General features: G+C 36.2%; 1 protein-coding gene across 1 annotated transcript; it reads right to left on the reverse strand.

Annotated features, from left to right (window-relative positions):
• Nucleotides 1-5,461: 5,461 nt before the first annotated feature.
• LOC110776538 (aluminum-activated malate transporter 2) lies at nt 5,462-9,373 on the reverse strand. The gene is made up of 3 exons (XM_021981099.2): nt 8,503-9,373; nt 6,413-6,540; nt 5,462-6,320 (listed from the first exon to the last, which is right to left on the reverse strand). Exons 1-3 carry the CDS (start codon nt 9,143-9,145, stop codon nt 5,640-5,642), a joined length of 1,452 nt encoding a protein of 483 aa, XP_021836791.2. The 5' UTR covers nt 9,146-9,373; the 3' UTR covers nt 5,462-5,639.
• Nucleotides 9,374-23,380: the final 14,007 nt, after the last annotated feature.

The raw sequence follows: 23,380 nt of genomic DNA on the forward strand, positions 1-23,380 counted from the left end.
AAAATAAGATAAGAGTGAGGTAGATGTTGGAAATTCTCATTGGGAAACACAAAGGAAAAAGAGAGTGAAAAATAAGAGAGTCCCACATGGAAAAAACTCTTCATATTCTCCTTGTTTATTAATTGGGGAGTAGGTGTAACTCTTGTTTAAGAAAGTGTGAGAGTGGTATGGGTGGACACATATCACACACGCGCGCGCACCGGGCCTCGGGCCATGGGCCTTGGGCTCTTGGGAATGCGGTTCCCGGGCGTGGGGTGGGTTTTGTGGGCCAACCCTATTCTTTTTGGTAACTGGACCGTTTTGGTTAAGTCATTGTTACGGGAATCTGAATGGATTACGTAACCGTTGGATTAATTACCATTAATTACGTCCGTTACAATATTCAATGTTTCTGACCTTTTTTGGCCGTTGCAATCTTCATTAACTCAGCCGTTTTTTGTCTGTTGGTTTGATTTCCTTCTGATTACTTAAATCAGAATTTCGGATTCCTTCAAACACACAGAAAATCATTCACACAAACAAATCGAAAACACATTCTTTCTCTGACACAAAATTGCTCTCGGTTTTGGGCATATGTTCTGACTCCATCCGTCTTTGCGAGTGCACACAACGTCGGAGTTGCGCTAACCCAGGGTGACCGCATTCTGTTCTACTGCACCGGGAGGTAGCGCAGAATCGTCTTTTAGGACAGTGGGTGACCACGACGCAACAATTTTTTTTAATTCAGTTCATCGAATCAGATAAGTTTGTTCTAATTTTTGGTTTAATCGCAACAGTAGGTAATGGGTGAATCATTTATTATAGTAAACAAACTAGTATAGTACCCGTGCGTTGCACGTTTTGTAACATAAATATAAATTTTTATGAATATAAACTATAGTGGTAGATAATAATCATCAAAATAGAGGTGATAGATGTTCTGCTAATTAAAATTAATGATGGATAATTTTTTATTGACCTATCTGTTGTCTTATTTATTAAAAAAAATAAAACAAAAAAGGGTACATAGACAAAATTATATTCATAATCATTCATCATCTATATCAATATTATATTTACTTTAATCCACCATTCCCTTCGATAGTTATATCAACATTAATACTCGTCCCATCTGCCTCATTATCCGACCACTTAACACATAACCCCACCATTTACTTTATTTTTCTAGAGATGACTTTGAGACGGGGCACGACCTTTACATCGTACCCGCCTAAAAATTTGCATCCCCATCCCCGCCACCGCCAGTGATAGGAACGATAGTCACCCCTCCCCATCCCCATCTCGAGGGGTAAAAAAAAATCTCCCTCTGCTCCACCACCCACCCGTGTATCCACATCCGCCTCAAACCCTCCCCTATAGACTCACCTATTTTTTTCGGTAAGAGTGTTTTGAATTTTAAATCTTTTTTCTAGAGTATTCGACAATTCAGTTATCTGATTAATTAGAGTAATTGAGTAAATAAATAAAACGTTATACTACATAATGTGTAGGATAGTATTCTATCCGTCCTAATTTAATCGTCACATTAAGTTTTCAAGGAGTTTTATACGATAAGTAGATTTTGGCTTATCTATTATATTTAAACACAAAAGTAGTTTAAGTGAATGAGACAATAAGTGAGACCTTAAATTTTGATAGTGAGAAGAGAGATGTAATATATTTATGTTGTTGCAAATATATTAATAATACAATAATTTTTTTATAATACTACCACCATTTTTTGCCAGCCTCACAATTTTAACTATTTTTTTTTTGTTTGAGAGGAATGTCAACATTAATTTTAATCTATGTTTTTTTAGAAAATTTTATCATAAGTTAATTTTATTGATTATTTCCTTAAATTCTTATTCTTCTAAATTTTCAATTCAACTTATTTACTTTGCTTATTTAAGTCTATTCCTTAAATAAATAGTTACTTCATAATAATTTGATTTAATGAAAATTTTATTGAATGAAATTTATAATCAACTATTTTCTTAATTAGATTTATTCATAGTCAATTACAATTAATAGTCAATTCAAAGTTTACTTGAGTCCATACATGTTAGGTTCTTGCATTTTGGGTTTTGTGAACGGATTGCATGTCCATTGAAATTTATTTTTGGTTCTAAATTGCAGAATATGAGGGACAAACTAAGTACTTTATTCCCTTAATTATTTACATTGTAATTTTAACTCTTAAAGAATTAGTTTTACCATGTTTTAGAACTAAAAAAATGTAATACGTATTAGTTCTATCAACTTTTGTCAACATATTGATAAGTGCAAATTGAGATGAAATTAAATAAGTTTGAATTAAAATAAATACATAAAAAAATTAGTAGAATTTGAAAGGAATTAAAAAAAAAAAGTATGCCCTTATTTTTTTGAATTTGTGTTGATTTTTGACTGTGCATTGCTTTTTGAGCTAAGAATTTATGGCATCTGCTATGCTTTAATGTATGGTATACAAAATGACAAAATCAATGAAAGAAATTTTAATTTTAATATTTGATATTACTCTAATTTTTTTATGGGGGTTTTTGTAAGGGCGTGTTCGGCGGTAGCGTTTGAGGTAGCGGGTAGCGTTTTGACCTAGTCAAGACGCTACTTGTAAAATTTGCAAGTGTTTGGTAAAGTAGCGATTTAGGTAGCGGTTAGCGGTTGAGGTAGCTTTTGTCAAACGTTAAAATTAGTAGCGTTTAAGGTAGCGGGTAGCGTTTGACAAATTTATAATAAAGTTTTAAATAATATTCTAGATTTTATTTTTGTTTTATAATATCAACCGCTACTTTTACCGAACACTCATATTACTTACCGGCCACTTTGACAGCTAACCGTTACCCGCTACTATTCACCGCTACTCGCTACTCTAACCACTACCCGCTACTCAACCGCTAACCGCTACCCGCCACCGCTAATTTTGCCGAACAGGGCCTAAGTTTTATTGATTATTTTCTTCTTTATATTGCCGAACAGGGCCTAAGTTCATTTGTTTTCTTGATTTAAGTCATTTTCTTATTTATAATAGAGGTAATATAGTTTAATTAGTAACTTAATGAGTGCATTTTAATCTTTTTATATGGACACCAAATCATCTCATCTTCCCTTATAGATCGAATAGAGGTCAATATTTGGTGATATTGTTAAATGGTGTGGATAGTCATGCAAAACCAAGTAGTATTTGGTAATTCAAATATCTTTAGATAGTCACATGGGGAAGCTAAGCAAATTTTAGAAAATAGTCATGCGAATACTTTAAGATGATCATGATTATTCACGGCAATATGAATTATCATTGGAGAAAATATTTTACTCTATATATAGTTTGATATTAATTACATACTTAACTTATGTAAAAAAAAAAGATCTTAATTACACATACTATTGGCAATGTATGTCATGATTGCAAATTTACGCATATAAATTCCTTTCTAAATATGCATGTTTAGATGGTTAATAGTAGATGATTAAAATTGATCATATATAATTCACCATATACGAATACTACACCAAAAATCTCCTGTGTATATTTGACTATGACATATTTCGATTACTGCACTCATATCACTTATATTAATTATATTGGAGATTATTGTTTTATCTTATTATATATGATAAACGTCATTAATAAAAAAAATTGTTCTCCAATATAAAAAAATATTTGATATATACTTTATATTATAATTTAAATAAATTATATAATTTTCAATTTCACGGCTTAAGTAATCAGTAACATATTATCATTTTATTCATTGCAAATTAATTTCCATAATTTATTACGTCGTATATAATAACGTAGATAATCGAAACATTCGTGCAATAATTACGTGCATAAATATGTGTATATATATTTTACATAGCTAAGTCAAAATTATATAATGACATGAATATTTTTTAATTAAATAACATATAATCAGTTTTTAAGGTTTAGGAGAGAATATTTAGCATAGTATATTCTTTAAGAATGGAATATTCAACAAATCTTTTAGTTTTATAATGGCAATCAATAATATCTTTTCTGATTCTTTCCCAATAAGGCAAAATAAATTTGGACTAATAATTATCTTTTAAAATTAAAAGAGAGGCCAATCAATGAGTGACATTTGTCATCACCACATTGATTTCCTCTTTTTTAGTATATTATATAGATGATGTGAGTAAGTGTAGGAACCACAAGAAAGAGAGAAATATTAATATAATTGGAAGTGGGGATGAAACATGTCAAAAAAGGAAAGTGTATCTCTTCATAAAATACGGTCGTTTAAGGAAAATATATCTCTTTTTAAAATACAGATGGAGTACTACAATATGCGTGTGGTAAATCCATTAGGATTAGGGAACAAGGTAAACAAGTATACTAGTTGATATATATTTCCTAATAAACTGTCATTCGTTATTTTTATTGACATGGAAAATGAATTATTTGATTCTAAAATAAATTGGATATCTCTTTTTTAATTCGTCCAAATATTACGAAATAGTCCAATTTAATTTGTATATGATAGATTAGGTTTTAGAGTTTTAGTATTCTAAGGTTTCATTCATCCTATATAAAGTTTAATGATGAACCATTAAAATTGAGACATTGTGAATTTGTGATTCGTGATTTGTGATTCCTGAATCCTTTTCGTACTTGCAGGAAACTGTAGTTGGAATTTGCAATAAGCATTAAAAATCTGTTGCAAGAATTCAAATTAGGTATTCTTCTTCTTGCTGCTTCTTCGTGCAGTCGTGCTTGAGCTTGTAGTCTGATCTGTCTGCATTTGACGTCTACTTAATTCAAAATTTGTGTGGGTACGTATACTACTTTGTTCGTGTATCTTTGCTAGATGACAATAGAAAAGTTACAAAAATCATCTATATTTACTGATGATATTTTTATGGAGGAAAAAGATGATAATTTCTGTTTTGGATTAGAGCCTAAATTAAATTTAGATCTACCTCCAAAATTTGACGAAGAGTATGAATCGGTGCCAAAAAGGGTGTTTACAAGGAGTAGTCCAATCATGACAACATCTTCGAGAATTTTACTGCTTTCATTTTCATTTTCACTTTCGATATTGGTGTTGTGTTGCTACTACTGCAGCGCATAATATAAGATCGATCATGAAATATAAGATCGCATAATCATGACAACTATTTGTTCCTGTTCCTATGGTTCGTCACATTATTTTTGTTCTTGATAAATCCTTTTTCAACAAGAGGAGATTGATACATATGCATGTTTTAAATTTCAAGAGGCAAACCTTAGCTTGAATGTATTCACTTCATTACTAGTTACTGTTTTATCGTTCGGATTGTACGAGGCTTAATGCCATAACTCTGCACGTTTCATCTTTGTTCTACATTACTGATTAGTGTGCAACATTAATTATTACCAAGTATTTATTTATTTCCTCCGTCACGTGATGAAGCCAACAATGTATTATACAGTGAATTATATGAATACTGCAAAAAGTTATAACGGTGCATGTGAGTATTAAGGGACAGAGGAGTACATTCTATACAAAGTTATTCTATACAAAGTTAAATTAGTCTGCAATGTAAACACAAGACGACTAGACGAGAACAGAAGAACAATTAAAAGCAACAAAAGTAGAACCATAAAAAAAGCAACAAAAAAGTAGACGCCTTGTTAATTCAAGAAAATCAGAATGTTACTCTGCAGCTTGTTGAGCCATAGCTAAGGAAGGCGGATCCTTTGGAACAGAGATTCTGGGAGATGAAGTTGGTGATGATGTCTCAATCAGTATAACATGATTAGCATGAGGACGTCGTTTAATCGATCCTTGATTATTTGCCATTTTGGTTTTTTCAATTTGAGGTGCCACTTTGGTTTTTTCAATTTGAGGTGCCACTTTGGTTTTCTCCTTAGCATCCTTAAATTTGGCAAGGGACGCAAGCTCTTGAACCGCCTCAGCAATATCCTCAGTGCAAGCCACAACATCTGCTAGTAGTTTGGCAACTGTGGCCACTGGTGTTACATCTGAAAGATTAAGATTTTTCCATATGTTTGCTGTTAATAATACATTGAGATTTTGAACAGCTTGTTTGGCATTTTGTAGGTGGGGTTTTGCCTTAGAGGGTTTGTTCATTTTCTTAATTGCCATTGAAAGTTCGCTCAAACAATTCCCTGATTCTGTGCTCATCTTCATACAAGGTTCCAGAAATTTAGCCTTCACTTCATTTGGTGCCTGTCCTTGAGAATAAAGGAAACTGTGGAGAGCTTCAGCTCTACAGGCACAATTTCGAACCAACTCCCCAATTTTCTGGTATTGTGTCCATGGATGCCCCTTTTTGAACCGTCCATGCCGAAACTCCCATCTTGCATAATTTAGCTGATTACATGAAAAATATGTGCACTTTTAGGTTAATGTTAAGATATTAAATATGCCACTCTTAAGAAAGATGTCAAAACAGAGAAACATACCAAAGTGTCAATGTTGTTTTTGGAGTTGAGTACACTTTTTATCGCCTGGAGTGATGATTTATTGTCCTCAATCTCGTCATCCGAAGGTGTTATATCCAATGAAGTTTTGAAGTATTCAATTCCAAATCCTGTGAGTGAAATGATTTATTCGATCATGTAATTTGGTAATAGAATTATACAAACATATACGAGTACTACTCCGTTTTCTGAACTTGCATTAACTTATCTGAATTTATTAGAATTTATTATAATTAAATTGTACTTGGATAACCAGGGGCGGAGTTAGGGGGGCTGGCGGGGGCTATGGCCCCCCATGATATGTTCAAGTATTAAATATGCACTTTAAAAGCACATGTCTAGTATAACTCAAGTGGTTATTTTCCTTGAAAATTATAATTAGAGGTGTAAGGAGGTACAATTCTTAGCTCCCTTAATTTTATACTTAGTTTTCTTATTTTATTTTTGTTTTTCAATGTTATAAAAATTATATGTTAATATTTAGCCCCCATATGTATAATTTCTGGTTCTGCCACTGTGGATAACTATTATTTTTCCTGAACTGAACTTATTTTTGTGAAATAAGGTGAACTGAACAAGATCTTAGAGTAAGTAATTGAGTCATTGGGGTTGATTAATAATTAATCACTAGTATTTCACATCTTGATTATGTCATGGTACACCTAGCTAGTTCTTTTATAAAAAAGATAATCTAGTAAAGCATGGAGCCCGCAGCTCAAGATGAAAGGTAAGACACTACTCTTTTTCAAGCTTATTATGATAATACTTTGTGAAAGTGATATCCTAAACACCAAATTCATTAGCACTAACTTGTAATGTACATGTACCTTTCAACTCTTGGACACTTGGTACTACGACTACCAAGTAATCCATTTTTCATTCTATAATAAAATATCTTGTAATGTTAAGTTAGTTTGGCATTTCCAATGAATGGGTTACAAATAGGGGTGTCAAATCGGATCAACGGATCGGGTTTGGGTCGGACTCATCGGATTCAGGTTGAACAGATCGGATTGGAACGGATTAATTTGGCTAACGGGTCGGATCGGATCGGATTGAAAACTTAACGGACCGGATCGGGTCGGATTTTTTATTCAAGGATTCATATCGGATCGGGTTGTAAACGGGTCGGATTGTAGTCGGTTTGGGTCGGATCGGATCGGATTGGAATATGACGGATTGTTAACGGGTTTAGTCGGACTAGAACGGGTTCGGGTTCATGTCGGTCGGATTCATATCGGATCGGATTCATTTCGGGTCGGATTCATATCGGATCGGATTCATTTCGGATCGGATTCATATCGGATCGGATTAATCGGTAACAGACTAAAACGGGTTGGAATGAAACTAATTTAGCCTGGTTACATTGGATTCAGTTTTATATTGGTTCGGGTAATTATCGGATCGGGTTATTTGGTAGCAGGTTGGAATTTGGGTCAGTTCGGTTCCAAATTATATATTATCATATCGATGACTTAATTAGGGGACGAAAATAATAACCAACTTTTAAAAGTAATAAGAATTTAAGATCAGTAATATAAGTTATTGAATATATTATTATATCGATGGGTTGGAATTAGTTCGGATTAAACAGGTCACGGATTAAAAACGGATCGGATTAAACGGGTCACGGGTTGAAACGGGTCGGATTAAACGGGTCACAGATTAAAAACGGATCGGATTAAACGGATATTCCTCGGGTTGGAACGGATTCGGATTGAAACGGATCGGATCATAAACGGGTTTCGGATCGTTTCGGATCGGATTAAATGGATCCGGATTGTCACGGATCGGTCTGTTAACGGATTCGGATCTTAATCGGATCAATACTAACGGGTTGGGTCGGATTCGGGTTGAATATAATCGGATCGGATCGGATTTCGGATTTTAACTCGCGGGTTCTAAACGGTTCGGATTCTAAACGGTCGGACAAATCCATCGGGTTCACTGGGTCGGATTGAGAATTGACACCCCTAGTTACAAATAAAAAGAAAAGATAATGCACAATGGAGACAAGTAATGATAATAACGTGTGCGAAGGAAAAGGGTAAATAGGGAATAGAAGTAGTTACCTTGAAAGAAAAGGGAAAGAGTAAGAATGTTGGTGGAAACAAGATTGTGAAGATCAGTACCAGCCCAAACAGGGCAAATAATAAGACAAACAATGACAGCAGTTGAGCTACCAATAAGAATGGTGGTTATCCTTCTATGTGCCATATCTATAACTTGATCATCTCGATAGCCAGATACACATATTAAACAAAATGTTAATATGAATACCAATAGTCCATAATCAAATCTGGCTTTTACCTTTGGAAAAAACCTCATAAATGTGGTAACTCCAGCTGTAATGAAGACGGAGAAGCCAAGAAAAAAAGGCTCAAGTTTATCTCCAGAAAGACTTGATAATCTATGAGCACCAAATCCAGACATGCCCCCTATAATAGTTGCTAAACCTCTATTCACCCCTTTTCCTAACGTTGCTCCTACAGAGAACTCGAAGACTACAACGACAGTTAGAACAGCCCACATTGCATTCATGCCTAAACCTTCATATAGTGGATCGAAATAGAAGAATAGAGAGACTAATGTGATTGCAAAACCAACTTTGATGGAGTGAACAATCCTTCTAGGATCATCTTTTGCAAGCTGTTTTGTTAATTGGCTAATATGACTAACATCTGTTTTTATCTTCTCATAATTCGACATCAACATGTTTTATTTGTTGCTTCGGCTCGACTTTCGTTTGTGTTTCTTTATTTCTCTCTTGTTGGAATTTGGAATTTGGAATTTGGAATTTGGAATTTGGAATTTGGAATTTGGAATTTGGAATTTGGAATTTGATGCTCATGTGCTTAGCTAGAAATGACTGGTGACTACTTATTTTAATTGTCGACTAAGAGATTTTTTATTTGGACTCTTCTAGTGTCCTTAACCTGTCAGCCACCAATACCAAAAAATAAATAAAAAGTATTCAAATTATATTTATACTCCGTAATAATTTTCTCAATTGTTAGATATGTACCATTCTGACAACTGTTTTGGTGTTAATTTGTATTAAAAGGGAAATTCGATTTGATGATTGGTGAATGGTGATTACTTAATACTTACGTAGTATTAGTTAGGTGGAACGGAGTATGAAACATTGAAACCATGAAGTTGATGAATAGTAGCTGGTGTATTGGAGTATTGCTGTGTTTGTAGCTGTGTAGCCGTGTATGTGATTTTTCGGCCCTTGTACGTACGTGAAGTTGTGAGGACTTAAAATGACAGTTTTGTGGTATCCAGAAACATTGTTGCAAAACACTGTAAATTGAACTGAAGTATCCTGATTGATTAGTTCTTCTTCGCTTAATTCTTCTGGATAGACGACGATAGCACTAAGAATTTTCCACGTGCAAATATGCAATCATATTGTCTTGGCAAACTGTTGTTGCTAGGGGTATCAATTCGACCACACGGCTTTGGGTTGGGTTCATCAGTTTGGGCTGAAACAGGTTTATTTGGCTACCGGGTCGGGTCGAAAAGTAAATGGGCCTGTTCGGTTCGGGTTGGTAGGCACGAGTTCTTATCGGGCCGAGTTCATATCAGACCGGGTTAATATCGGGTTGGGTCGGGTTGTAAACGAGTTTAGCGAGGTTGTAACAAGTTCAGGTCATATCGTGTCAGGTCGGTTCGGGTTGTAACACGACAGAGTTGTAAACGGGTTTATCCGAGTTGTAACAGGTTCGTATCATATGGGTTCGAGTTACATTGGGTTCAAGTTCGATTCGGGTTCTTATCATTTCAGTTCTTATCAGTTGTGTGGATAGATCAGTAACGGGATGAAATGCATAGCGGGTTGTACTTCGGGTAGGTCAATTCCGATTCAAATTATAAACAATATCGGATTATTACAAAATCACAGTTTTCAATACGTTCATAAATTATAATATCGATGTCTTAATTAAGGAACAAGGGCGATAACTAACTTTTAAAAGTGTTAAAATTTAAGACCAATGGAGTTATTGAGTATATTGTACATGACTTAGTTTAATAATCGATAAAGATGAACTAATATTAACTAATAGAAATTATACTCCGTATTAATGAAGCATTTACTGATGAATTAATAACTAATAACGTAGTAATTAATAATCGGTAATGATGAGTTAGTTAATAAATTTGTAAAGTTTTTTAAGGCAAGTCTATCATATATTCATATTGAAGGAAATAATGTCCTTGGTCCAAGTATGCATTCAATGCTAAGTCTAATAAATGCGGTTCAGTATTAATTAATTATACAAGTTAATAATTCAGTAAGATCAAGTGAACTGTATGCCTAGCTAGAGGCCGCTTCAGTTCAAGTGGAATTAATAATATTAATCCACAGCTTACTCTTGACTGAACCCGTAGGGTCACACAAATAGTACGTGAACAGATCAAGTATTTAAGTGAATTAAATACACCATTTATGGATATTCGGAATCGACGGATCTCGGTTCCAGTGGGAGTTGAAATCGTCAAAGGAAAATTATGAATACTTCAGAAACGATGATATTGCCGGAAACGGAAATATGGATCGTATCGGAAATATAAATATTATCCAAGTCGTAGATGTTGCCGGAAACGGAAACATGGTATGTATCGGAAAATATTATCGGAAATGGAAATATTGCCGGAAACGGAAATATTGTCAGAATCGGAAATATTATCGGAATCGGAAAATAATTCCGGAATCGGAAATATTAAATATTGTTCGAATCGGAAATGAATTCCGAAATCGGAAAATTAATCGGAAGCGCGTCGTACGAAATAAACATCGGACGAGCTTGCATGCTAGACGCAAGGCCCAGCACGAAGCCAGGTCTGCGCCTAGCAAGCCCATGCACGCAACACAGCAAGCCAAGGCACGCAGGCCCAACCAAGTAGCACGCAAGGCCAGGCCCAACGCGCAAGGCCACTGGCGCGCCCAAGGCAGTGAGCTGCGCAGCGCTGTGGGCCGAGCTGCTCCGTGCGCGCGCGCCTCCAGCGCCCCTCGTGGGCTGTGCATGCGTGTGTGCGTAGAGTTCGTGCATACGTCGAATCCTTAAGCAATTAGGATTAGATTAAAAGATTAAATTTCCTAAGGTTACTAGAGCTAGTTGTTTAATTAAACAATAACTTATTAGTTTTAATTAATGTCTAATTCTAATAGGATTAGATTAATTGAAACCTAGTAGACTTCTAAATCCATTATTCCAACCCTATAAATATGTGATGGCATTCACAATTTATACACACATAATTCAAGTATTCACATAAGTTTTAAGGATTAAAACTAACGTTAATTTGCCACAAATTATTCGAATAACTTAAAACCTTAGGTGCAATTCTAGTTAATTAAATCTAAGGCGGATCCGAACGTGCTGTGGACTATCTACGGAGGGACGACATTTGGACTCCTAAACTTGTTCTTGTTCGGTTCGGGAGCAGCTAGGGAGGGCACGCTACATAAGTATGTATCCTAAATTATGCTAATTGTTATGTGGCAATTAATTTGGATTCCTGGCTTTAAGGTTTTTCCGCATGAAATATATATGCTTTATATGTATCATAACCTAACACATATTGGTTTAAATAGCAACAAAACTCACATGTACGTTCAACAACAGAGACAAATTAACAAGTTCAACTGTTAATGAATTAAGTCGATTTATTTAAAACAATGTAGTTTATTTATTTATTTGTACGTTGGTTATAAGCTTATAACGTAGAGCTGATCAACGCTGACCCGGCACGAAAATTACCGGGTTTTGGGCAGCCTTTTTCGGCCCGGTTTTCGGGCCCGGCCCGACCCGATGTTTTTAAAAAAATTGCGGGCTTTCGGCAACTTAAAATAACAATTTTAGTTGTAAATTTGGCCCGGTCTGAAAATGGCCCGAAAACCCGCTATTTTTGGCACAAAAAATCGGTCTGAAGTTTGGCCCTGCCCGGCCCGACGTAATGGGCAGATTTTTATGCGCTTGGCTCGGCCCGCCTTTTGATCATGTCTATTATAGCGTAATGAATTAGATCAATTTAGTTTGTAAATGATTTGGGTTAAATGGATTACAGGTTGTAAACGGTTCAGGTTAAACGGATTCCGGGTTGTACATTGTTCGAGTTGAAACAGTTTGGGTTGTAAACGTCTGGATTGAGACAATTCGGGTTGTAAACGGTCCGGGTTGAACAGATTTTTTCACGGGTTGAAACGGTTCGGGTCATTAACGAGTTTCGAATCCCTTCGGTTCGGATAGAAACGGTTCGTGTTGCTGCAGAACGGTTTGTTACGGGTTTTGGTTCTTAATCGGGTTAATATTTCCAAGTCGATTCGGGTTCAGATATCGGGTTCCAACTCATGGGTTATTAACTTTTCGAGTTCTAAACAAACGGATTAACCCAATGGATTCAACGGTTTGGGTTGAGAATTGAGTTATGGCAATCCATACGAATATGATTGACAAATTGGTGACTATTTCGTTTTCCCTACCACTGACCAAACAATCGAAGGATATACACTGCCTACAAGTGGCTTTAATTGTTATTGTTGACCCTGATTTTGGTTGATGACAAATAGCAAACTTCCTGATTAAATTTTCTGTTGTGTCTACAAGTAAAGTGTTTCTGTTCCAGAGAGGAACTTGAGATGGCTGCTGATATTCCTGAGGTGGAATGCGCAAAGCTAGGAACTCCAAGCTAATACACAACAGAGGAACAACAAAGCAAAGGAGGATGAAGTTTTCATGTGATGAGTTCCTCTGTCCCTTTAGAGGAACTCACCTGTTCCAGAGAAGGAACCATTGCAGCTGCTGAGTTGTAGCTCCAGTAAAAGAGCAAAACACGAACCTAGGTAGTTAAATACTCTTAGATTTCTGTGTAAAATAATAACAGCTATAAAGATACATTGTGGAACTAGGATGCTTGATTTAATATTTATTAAGATTTTATCAAAATATTTAACAGCTAGTTTTAAGGGAAAATTACATAAATAAAGTGTCGTTTTATTTTCTTTAATGAAATCTATTTTTATCCTTTCTGTTAAAACAGTTTTACTTTCCCTAAAACTTCTCCTAAATATCTGATTTGATTTCAGTAAATAATTTCACAAATCTTTTAGTGGTTGACAAAATCTAAACCATGATTTTCTCTAAAAAAACCGTTTTAAAGGAAGTGGTCTTCCCTTGATCCACAAGTCATGGATCGTGGAGACCAAGTTTTTAGGAGTGGGGGTAGTTGAGATTTGAAGGGAACTAACCCTAAGGATCATCTCTATATAAAGAGTGGTTTTCCTTCTGGTAAAATTACACAAATATTCTACCTACTTTCCAATCTAGAAAAACGCTTTCAAAAGAGTTTATAAAATTGATTTGTGTCCTAGCAATATTCAAGTTCCTAAGTTCCACAAATATCAGAAGAGCTTTATTATTAACTAGAGTTTTCAAAACAAAATTGTAATCTGAGTGAGTAGAGATTGAGTAATCTCGTAAAGGCTTTTGAGTTAAAGTCGTGAAAGAGAGGAAAAGAATAGAGAGTAATCAGAGCAGATTACTGTGAGATACTTGAGATTGAGTGGAACTCAAGTTGTTATATTATTGTAATCGAGGAATTATTTTAATATAAAAAGGGTTTTGAGGTTTTCTCTTCTTGATTAGTGTCAAGAAGTTTCCTCAAATTGAGCAACATTCGTTTCTGTCTTTTTCAGTTCTTTATATTACCTTAAAAGCAAAGGAACTCACTCTAGTTCCGAAAACAATTCACCCCCCCCCCTCTTGTGCGTGTTCCTATTAGACTATCAATTGGTATTAGAGCCAGTACTCAATAAAAACACAGGAAACCTTGTTTGAGTCTAGTTCCTGATAGTATGAATACACAAGAGAAACTGGAAGAAGGCTACTCCACGCAAAGGCCACCTATGTTCAACAGCAAATTCTACTCATACTGGAAGAACAGAATGGAGATATTCATCAAAGCAGAAAATTACCAAGTATGGCGTGTGATTGAAGTTGGAGACTTCGAGGTAACAAAAACCAATGCAGAAAACGAGGTAGTTCCTAAACCAATGTCTGAATTCTCTAAAGAAGATTTTGATAAATATGAGATGAATGCTATGGCAGTTAAAATCTTGCATTGTGGACTTGGACCCCATGAACACAATAGGGTCATGGGATGCAAGAACGCTAAACAAATTTGGGAATTACTACAAGTAACCCACGAAGGAACTAACGAAGTTAAACGTTCCAAAATTGATCTGTTAATGTCTAAATATGAGAGATTTGAAATGCTTCCAAAAGAAACTATTCAAGAGATGTTTACTCGTTTTGCTAACATAACAAATGAATTAGTTTCCCTTGGTAGAATCATTCCCACAGATGAACAAGTGAGAAAAATCCTAAGGAGCATGCCTCAAGATGATCGTTGGAGAACAAAGGTCACAGCACTGTTTGAGACCAAGGATTTCAGAAAATTCAACATTGAACAACTTGCTGGTTCCTTGATGACTCATGAACTGCATCTTGGAGCTGCTGTTCCCGAGAGCTCCAGAAACCGAGGGCTTGCTCTAAAAGCTGAGGAACTCGATGATTCTGAACCAGATGAAGAGGAGGCTGCTATGCTGGTCAGAAGAATGAGAAAACTCTACAGGAACTTCAAACCTGGCAACCAGAAAGGAAGGAACTTTACAAGGAAAACTGTCAGTTCCAAAACTGAGCAAGGTTGCTTCAAATGTGGAGAAACTGATCACCAAATTCGTGAGTGCCCTCAGTGGGAAAATGACAAAAGAAAAGGAAAGGAACAGGTCAAGGAACGCTACAATAAATCCACCTTCAACAAGCCTAACTTCAAAAAGGCTATGATAGCTGCATGGGGCGAAGAAACTGATTCAGAAGATGATGAGGAACAACCAAATGAAGAAACTGCAAATCTTTGTCTTATGGCAAGAACAGAAGGAACTGAACAAGTTCCATCAGAAGAAGTAAGTTCCTCCACTCTTCAGTGTCTCTCAAAGTCAAAACTAATTGAACTATTGCTAGAAACTCTAGATGATTATAAAAAGCTAAGTATTTTAAAAGCACAAAGTGATAGAGCCTTGGAACTCAGTAAAGATCACATAAATTACTTGAACAACATTAGATCTGATGTTCAAGGCAGGTTCTTTGAGTTGCTAGATAGAAATACCTCCATTAATGAGTCTTTTGAGAAAATTAGAAATGAGAACATACTTCTACAAGTGCAACTCAGTCAATATAAGATGTTTAACCTAAGTTTAGATCCCACAAAGTCCCTGGAGATTAAAATGGGAGTGTTCAACATCGACTTAGAAAGGTTGAACAAAGATCTGATAACCACAAAGGAACAGAAAGAGAAACTAGAGAGGGAATTGGCCATGGCTAGGGCACAGAAACATCCACCTAAAGTTCCCCCCAAGTGGATTGAGAATGCTCAATCCAAGAGAACAGAAGGTCTAGGTTACAATCACAAAACCAATCATAAGAAAAAGTATGTGGAACTCCCTAGTGTAAAAGTCTGTTTCTCGTGTGGCAGTGGAAATCATGTAAGCACTGAATGCTCTAAAATGAAGGAACTAGATCAAAGAAACATAGATTATGTAAAGAAAAAGTGGGTTAAGAAGTCAGACATTGTAGTTGAAAAGGAACTCGAGGAAACTCGAGTTCCTGTAACTAATCTTTGATTTCTTTACAGGTTCTAGTGAAGAGGAACAGCTCGTGGTATCTCGACAGCGGGTGTTCCAAACACATGACAGGAGACAAATCAAAATTCCTCTCGCTAGAAGCCTACAATGGAGGAACTGTGACCTTTGGAGACAACATGAAAGGAGAAATTGTCGGAATTGGAAAAGTCGGAAGGTCAAGTTCCTATGCAATTGAAAATGTATTTTTAGTCGAGGGTTTAATGCACAGTCTACTAAGTATTTCACAATTTTGTGACAAAGGAAACTCTGTAAGTTTTACTTCTGAAAATTGTCAAATCATTAATAATCACACTGGGAAGGTTATCTTGGAAGGAACTCGTAAAGGGAACACATATTCTGTGGATCTCAATACAGTTCCCAGGAACAATTTAACCTGCCTCAGTGCCTTTGAAGAAGATTCCCTATTATGGCACCGGAGGTTTGGACATGCTAGTTTCTCACTGCTTGACAAACTAAGATCAAAGGAACTAGTTCGAGGACTCCCCTCAATCAAGTTTCTAAATGATAAAGTGTGTGATGCATGTGCAAAAGGCAAGCATGTCCGAAGTTCCTTTAAGCCTAAGAAATTGGTAAGCACCACAAAACCTTTAGAACTCATCCATATGGACTTGTGTGGCCCAATGAGAATTCAAAGCAGAAGTGGGAAGAAATATGTTTTGGTTATTGTTGATGATTACTCCCGTTTTACTTGGGTCATATTTCTAACAAGCAAAGACGAAACGTTTGATGAGTTTGTTGCATTTTCAAAGAAAATCCAGAAAACTACAGGTCATCAACTGATCCACATTAGATCTGATCATGGAACAGAATTTGAAAACTACAAATTCGATGAATACTGCAAGGAACAAGGTATGGACCACAATTTCTCAGCTCCCAGAACTCCACAACAAAATGGAGTTGTTGAGAGGAAAAATAGAACCTTAGAAGACATGGCAAGAACCATGTTAATAGCCAGTTCCTTACCTAGGAACTTCTGGGCTGAAGCAGTTAACACAGCTTGTTATATTATAAATAGAGTTATGATTCGAGCTATCCTAAACAAAACTCCCTATGAGCTACTAAAAGGTACAAAACCCAACATCTCTTATTTTAGAGCTTTTGGTTGTAAATGCTTTGTTCACAACAATGGCAAAAGAAACTTGGGAAAGTTTGATGAAAGAAGTGATGAAGCAGTGTTCCTAGGTTATGCCTTAAATAGCAAAGCCTACAGAGTATATAATAAAAGGACAATGTGTGTAGAAGAAAGTGTTCACATAATTTTTGATGAATCTAACAAATTTGATGCAGCACAGGAACAAGAAAGTTTCGAAATTGGTTTGTCCCGTATCTCAGATAATGATGAAGAGGTTCATCCAATCAAACAAACAGCTAAAGAAACAGTTCAACAGAATCAACAAGTTCCAATTCAAGAGGAACAACCAGAAGGTCCAGTTCCAGAAGAACCTGAAACAGCATCTGAACCCGAGGAACTCTATGGCTCACAACAAGGAACTGAGATCACAGAAGGAACAGAAGGAGCTACTACAACACCAGTTGCACAATTTCAACCCAAACCTTGGAAGCATCAGAGTTCCCATCCAATAGAACTCATTATGAGTGATATTAGAAAAGGAACTCAGACGAGATCCCAACTAAGGAACTTCTGTGCAACTCACGCATTCCTCTCCATGATTGAACCAAGGAACCACAATGAAGCCTTGGAAGATGCTGACTGGATAATTGCTATGCAAGAAGAGCTGAATGAATTCAAAAGAAACAAGGTATGGCACATGGAACCCAAGCCAAAACATCAAAAGGTGATAGGACTGAAATGGGTGTTCCGGAACAAAAAGGATGAACATGCAACAATCATAAGGAACAAAGCAAGGTTAGTAGTTAAAGGTTATAATCAACAAGAAGGTATTGACTTCGAAGAAACCTTTGCTCCTGTTGCTAGACTAGAAGCCATTAGAATTTTAATTGCCTTTGCTGCATTTATGGGTTTTAAACTTTATCAAATGGATGTTAAGTGTGCCTTTTTAAATGGGTTCCTAGAAGAAGATGTATATGTGGAACAACCCCCTGGATTTGAAAATCCTGAATTTCCAAACCACATATACAAATTAGACAAAGCACTCTATGGACTAAAACAAGCTCCTAGGTCTTGGTATGAAAGACTTTCAAAGTTCCTTTTAGAAAATAATTTTAAAAGAGGTAGAATAGATAAAACTTTGTTTCTAAAATCAAAAGGAACTGACTTATTAGTTGTTCAGATTTATGTAGATGATATATTATTTGGGGCAACTAATGAAAATCTGTGCAAGGAATTTGCAAATCTAATGAGCAGTGAATTTGAAATGAGCATGATGGGGGAACTCAACTTTTTCCTTGGTCTACAAATCAAACAAATAGAAGAAGGAATCATGATCCACCAGCAAAAATATGTGAAGGAACTCCTAAAGAAATATGAGCTAGATTCTGCAAAAGTAAATCACACTCCCATGGGAACTGCCACCAGATTAGACACAGATCCTAATGGGAAGAGTATAAATCAAACGAAATATAGAGGTATGATTGGATCACTCTTATACTTAACTGCTAGTAGACCTGACATTTCTTTTAGTGTAGGACTATGTGCAAGATTCCAATCCAATCCAAAGGAGTCTCACTTAACTGCTGTAAAAAGAATACTTAGATATCTCAAAGGAACTGATGATCTATGCCTATTCTATCCAAGAAGTGGATCATTCGAGCTAAAAGGATATGCTGATGCTGATTATGCAGGTGACCTAGTAAACAGAAAAAGCACATCAGGTATGGTACAGTTCCTAGGTCCATGCATGGTTTCTTGGGGTTCCAAGAAACAGAACACTGTTGCTCTATCCACAGCTGAAGCTGAGTATGTAGCTGCTGCAGCTTGTTGCTCACAAATTCTATGGATAAAACAACAGTTAAGAGATTTTGGTATTATCTATGATTGTGTTCCTATATTTTGTGATAACACTAGCGCTATCTGTATTTCAAAAGATCCGGTTCATCATTCCCGGGTCAAACACATTCACATTAGACACCACTTCCTTAAAGACAATGTTGAGAAAGGTTTAATTAAATTAGATTTTTGTCAAACTGATTATCAAATTGCTGATATTTTGACTAAGCCCTTAAACAAGGAGAAACATGAGAAAATGAGGATGGAACTCGGAATGATCAAAATAAGATAAATGCAAAAGTGAAGTTCCTCTGAAGACAAAGACAACAACAATGGTGTATGATACTGATTATTTCAAACACAATTTTCGTGTGCAAACACAGTTGAAGCTTACCATCGTAAAAGATCGACTCACTCAACACTTAAGCCAGGTAAGCAACTCCCTAACAAATCAGTAAATATTAGAAAATTAACCAAGCAATTTTTATTATTTTTTTTAAAAAAGTTGTTACGATTTTAAATTTTTAAATAAACAAAATCCTATTTTTTCGTTCCAAATCAAATCAGCAATATAAAAGAAACACTTCACCTTCCATCCATTCCCCTTACTCAAATTCCCTCATCTTCCACACGGTTTCTCCCACTTAACCTCTTAAATTCCCCACACCTATAAAACGCCTAAAACCATGAGCACCTCAAATCACACCATCAAATTCCTCCAACTCAAAAGAAAAAGAAACCCTAACTCTCCGATTCCGATGGAAACCTCACCCGCTCAATCACCAACCAAATCACCATCACCACTCCAAATTCAACCACCCCCTGTACTCGCCCTCACCTACGGCGATTGGACCGACCAACCAATGGAAACCCAAAGTCCCACTCCACCACCTGGCCGTCGATCTTCCTCAAGAACCAAGAGACAAAAAATCGACAAGTCTGAGGAACAGGAGGCTGAAACTCAGGGGGAAACAGAGAAGCTAGAGGAACTGGAAAAGGGTCTCACTGGTGGATTTGCGATCAACTATGTGTGGTGCAAATCGGAAAAATTGGAATAGCTCGTTGGGATTCTTGATCACCAACAATGGGTAAGCCTCTTTGATATACATGCAAGACTACCAATCTATCCCTTAGCTGTCAATGAATTCTGTGATCATTTCGAGTGCAAAGATGGGGTTGTTTCCAGCATTGTAAATGGAACTCAAATTTCTTTTGATGCAACTTATTTGTCCAATCTGTTTGGTGTACCCAATGAGGGTTTTGAGGAATATGTGAAAAAGAAAACCACAATCACAATAAATGAAGTTGATAGTAATCAAATTGTGGCAAACATAGGGGGAAATCTCAAAGAATCATCTATCACTAACCACAATCTTCTTTCACCACTCCACAAATTGCTTTTCAACCTTGTCTGGAGGGGGGTAGTTCCTAGGACTCAAAAGAGGGACGATGTCAGTTTTTATGATGCATGTCTAATCTACTGCCTTGAGTTTGATGTTCCAATCAATTTTCCAGCCATCATGATCAAACACCTAGCCCACTGCATTTCTGGTAAATACAAAATTGGGTATGGTTCCCTACTCACTGCCATATTCAACAACTTCGCAGTTGACCTGAGTTCCTATGAATCCCAACCCCTAACCCCTTCTCAAATTATTCAAGAAAAATTCCTAAGAAATCTGAAGTTGGTTGTAGTGGATAAAGTGTTAAGTTTCTCTGGAAAAAGGGAGGTAGAACCTGAAGTTCCTAGCTTGGAGGAAACTGTGTCATTAAAAACAAAGAGTGTTCCTAAGAGGGGTCATAGAAAAAGTATGAGAATTGCTACCAGACCTTGCAAAGTTCCTGCTCCACCTGTTTATATGGATATCACCTGTGAAGAAGAGGAGGAAGAGGACACAGGAACTAAGCCAGTTCCACAGGACAAACAGGAACTGACAAAGATTCTTAGGACCAAATCACCAGTTCCTAAGAAACCTGCGTCTGTTCCTTTCACCAAAGGAACTGGAACCACTCCTGTTCTTCAAGCTGTTTCTACTAAAACTCCAGGCTCTCTGGGTGGTTTTGCTGGTTTCACTGGTTCCTCTGGGTTTGGAACACCACCAGTTACTGCTGAAAAATTCCAGGAGCTCCAGGATTCAGTGATGCGCTTAAATGCACTACAGGAGGGATCTAACCTTCGAGTTCAACAAATGCAGACACAATTGAACACCTTGGTCAATGCAGTTCAAACACTCCAAACCAACCTCCAACAATATGCTGATCAAGCCAACACCACTCGCACTGAGATTCTGCAGAAAATCAACAACCTTGAATCCTTTGAGGAAGTTGTGGTGGAAGAAACTGCTGCCTCAGATTCTCCTAACCAAGCCTAAACAACCCTTCATATCTTTTATATTAACTGCTGTTATGGAACAATTTTTTTTGGTTTTGTATAACTAAACAATGGGAATCCTCCCTTTTTGCTTAAATTTTTCAAACTTGCTTGGTTGAAAATCTACATATTGCTGTTTATATGGTTGTTGCTTCTCGGATTATTATGTTGTGTAAGCAGGTACAATACTTTGAGGCTAGCTTGACTTGCCAAACGTTGATCGTAGGGCACTGTGTTTGGAATATATGTATCTGCATTGCTCTTTTTGTTAATGTCAACAGGGGGAAGATCACTGAGCAAACTTCTTAAGGAGATCAAACTTTGTTTGACACTCGGACTCTTCATGTTCTATCCACTGTAAGGGTAAATTTTTTTTTTTTTGCTTTCAATTTTATTATCTTGTTTATTTTTGTTACTATCCACACTTCATCAACTCCATGTGATTTAATCTCTTATGATAAAAAGTTTGCGGATGTTGTCATCACCAAAAAGGGGGAATATTGTTGACCCTGATTTTGGTTGATGACAAATAGCAAACTTCCTGATTAAAGTTTCTGTTGTGTCTACAAGTAAAGTGTTTCTGTTCCAGAGAGGAACTTGAGATGGCTGCTGATATTCCTGAGGTGGAATGCGCAAAGCTAGGAACTCCAAGCTAATACACAACAGAGGAACAACAAAGCAAAGGAGGATGAAGTTTTCATGTGATGAGTTCCTCTGTCCCTTTAGAGGAACTCACCTGTTCCAGAGAAGGAACCATTGCAGCTGCTGACTTGTAGCTCCAGTAAAAGAGCAAAACACGAACCTAGGTAGTTAAATACTCTTAGATTTCTGTGTAAAATAATAACAGCTATAAAGATACATTGTGGAACTAGGATGCTTGATTTAATATTTATTAAGATTTTATCAAAATATTTAACAGCTAGTTTTAAGGGAAAATTACATAAATAAAGTGTCGTTTTATTTTCTTTAATGAAATCTGTTTTTATCCTTTCTGTTAAAACAGTTTTACTTTCCCTAAAACTTCTCCTAAATATCTGATTTGATTTCAGTAAATAATTTCACAAATCTTTTAGTGGTTGACAAAATCTAAACCATGATTTTCTCTAAAAAACCGTTTTAAAGGAAGTGGTCTTCCCTTGATCCACAAGTCATGGATCGTGGAGACCAAGTTTGTAGGAGTGGGGGTAGTTGAGATTTGAAGGGAACTAACCCTAAGGATCATCTCTATATAAAGAGTGGTTTTCCTTCTGGTAAAATTACACAAATATTCTACCTACTTTCCAATCTAGAAAAACGCTTTCAAAAGAGTTTATAAAATTGATTTGTGTCCTAGCAATATTCAAGTTCCTAAGTTCCACAAATATCAGAAGAGCTTTATTATTAACTAGAGTTTTCAAAACAAAATTGTAATCTGATTGAGTAGAGATTGAGTAATCTCGTAAAGGCTTTTGAGTTAAAGTCGTGAAAGAGAGGAAAAGAATAGAGAGTAATCAGAGCAGATTACTGTGAGATACTTGAGATTGAGTGGAACTCAAGTTGTTATATTATTGTAATCGAGGAATTATTTTAATATAAAAAGGGTTTTGAGGTTTTCTCTTCTTGATTAGTGTCAAGAAGTTTCCTCAAATTGAGCAACATTCGTTTCTGTCTTTTTCAGTTCTTTATATTACCTTAAAAGCAAAGGAACTCACTCTAGTTCCGAAAACAATTCACCCCCCCCCCCTCTTGTGCGTGTTCCTATTAGACTATCAGTTATAAACCAAATTTAACCTCTCATTTTGAGTATAACCCTTGGAAAATTTTATCAACGACCTAAAATAGTCGACATTCTTAAATATATATTGTTTCGGGTATGAAACGATGTCATGATGATGGTATGAGCGTCCTTGGTGTCTTGAGTTTCGGCCGCGTACAGTGCCTATAAGATGAACTCTGGGTCGAGGGGGGATCCCTGAGGCAAAG

Source organism: Spinacia oleracea, chromosome 5 (assembly GCF_020520425.1).
Source record: "Spinacia oleracea cultivar Varoflay chromosome 5, BTI_SOV_V1, whole genome shotgun sequence".
NCBI lineage: Eukaryota > Viridiplantae > Streptophyta > Magnoliopsida > Caryophyllales > Amaranthaceae > Spinacia > Spinacia oleracea.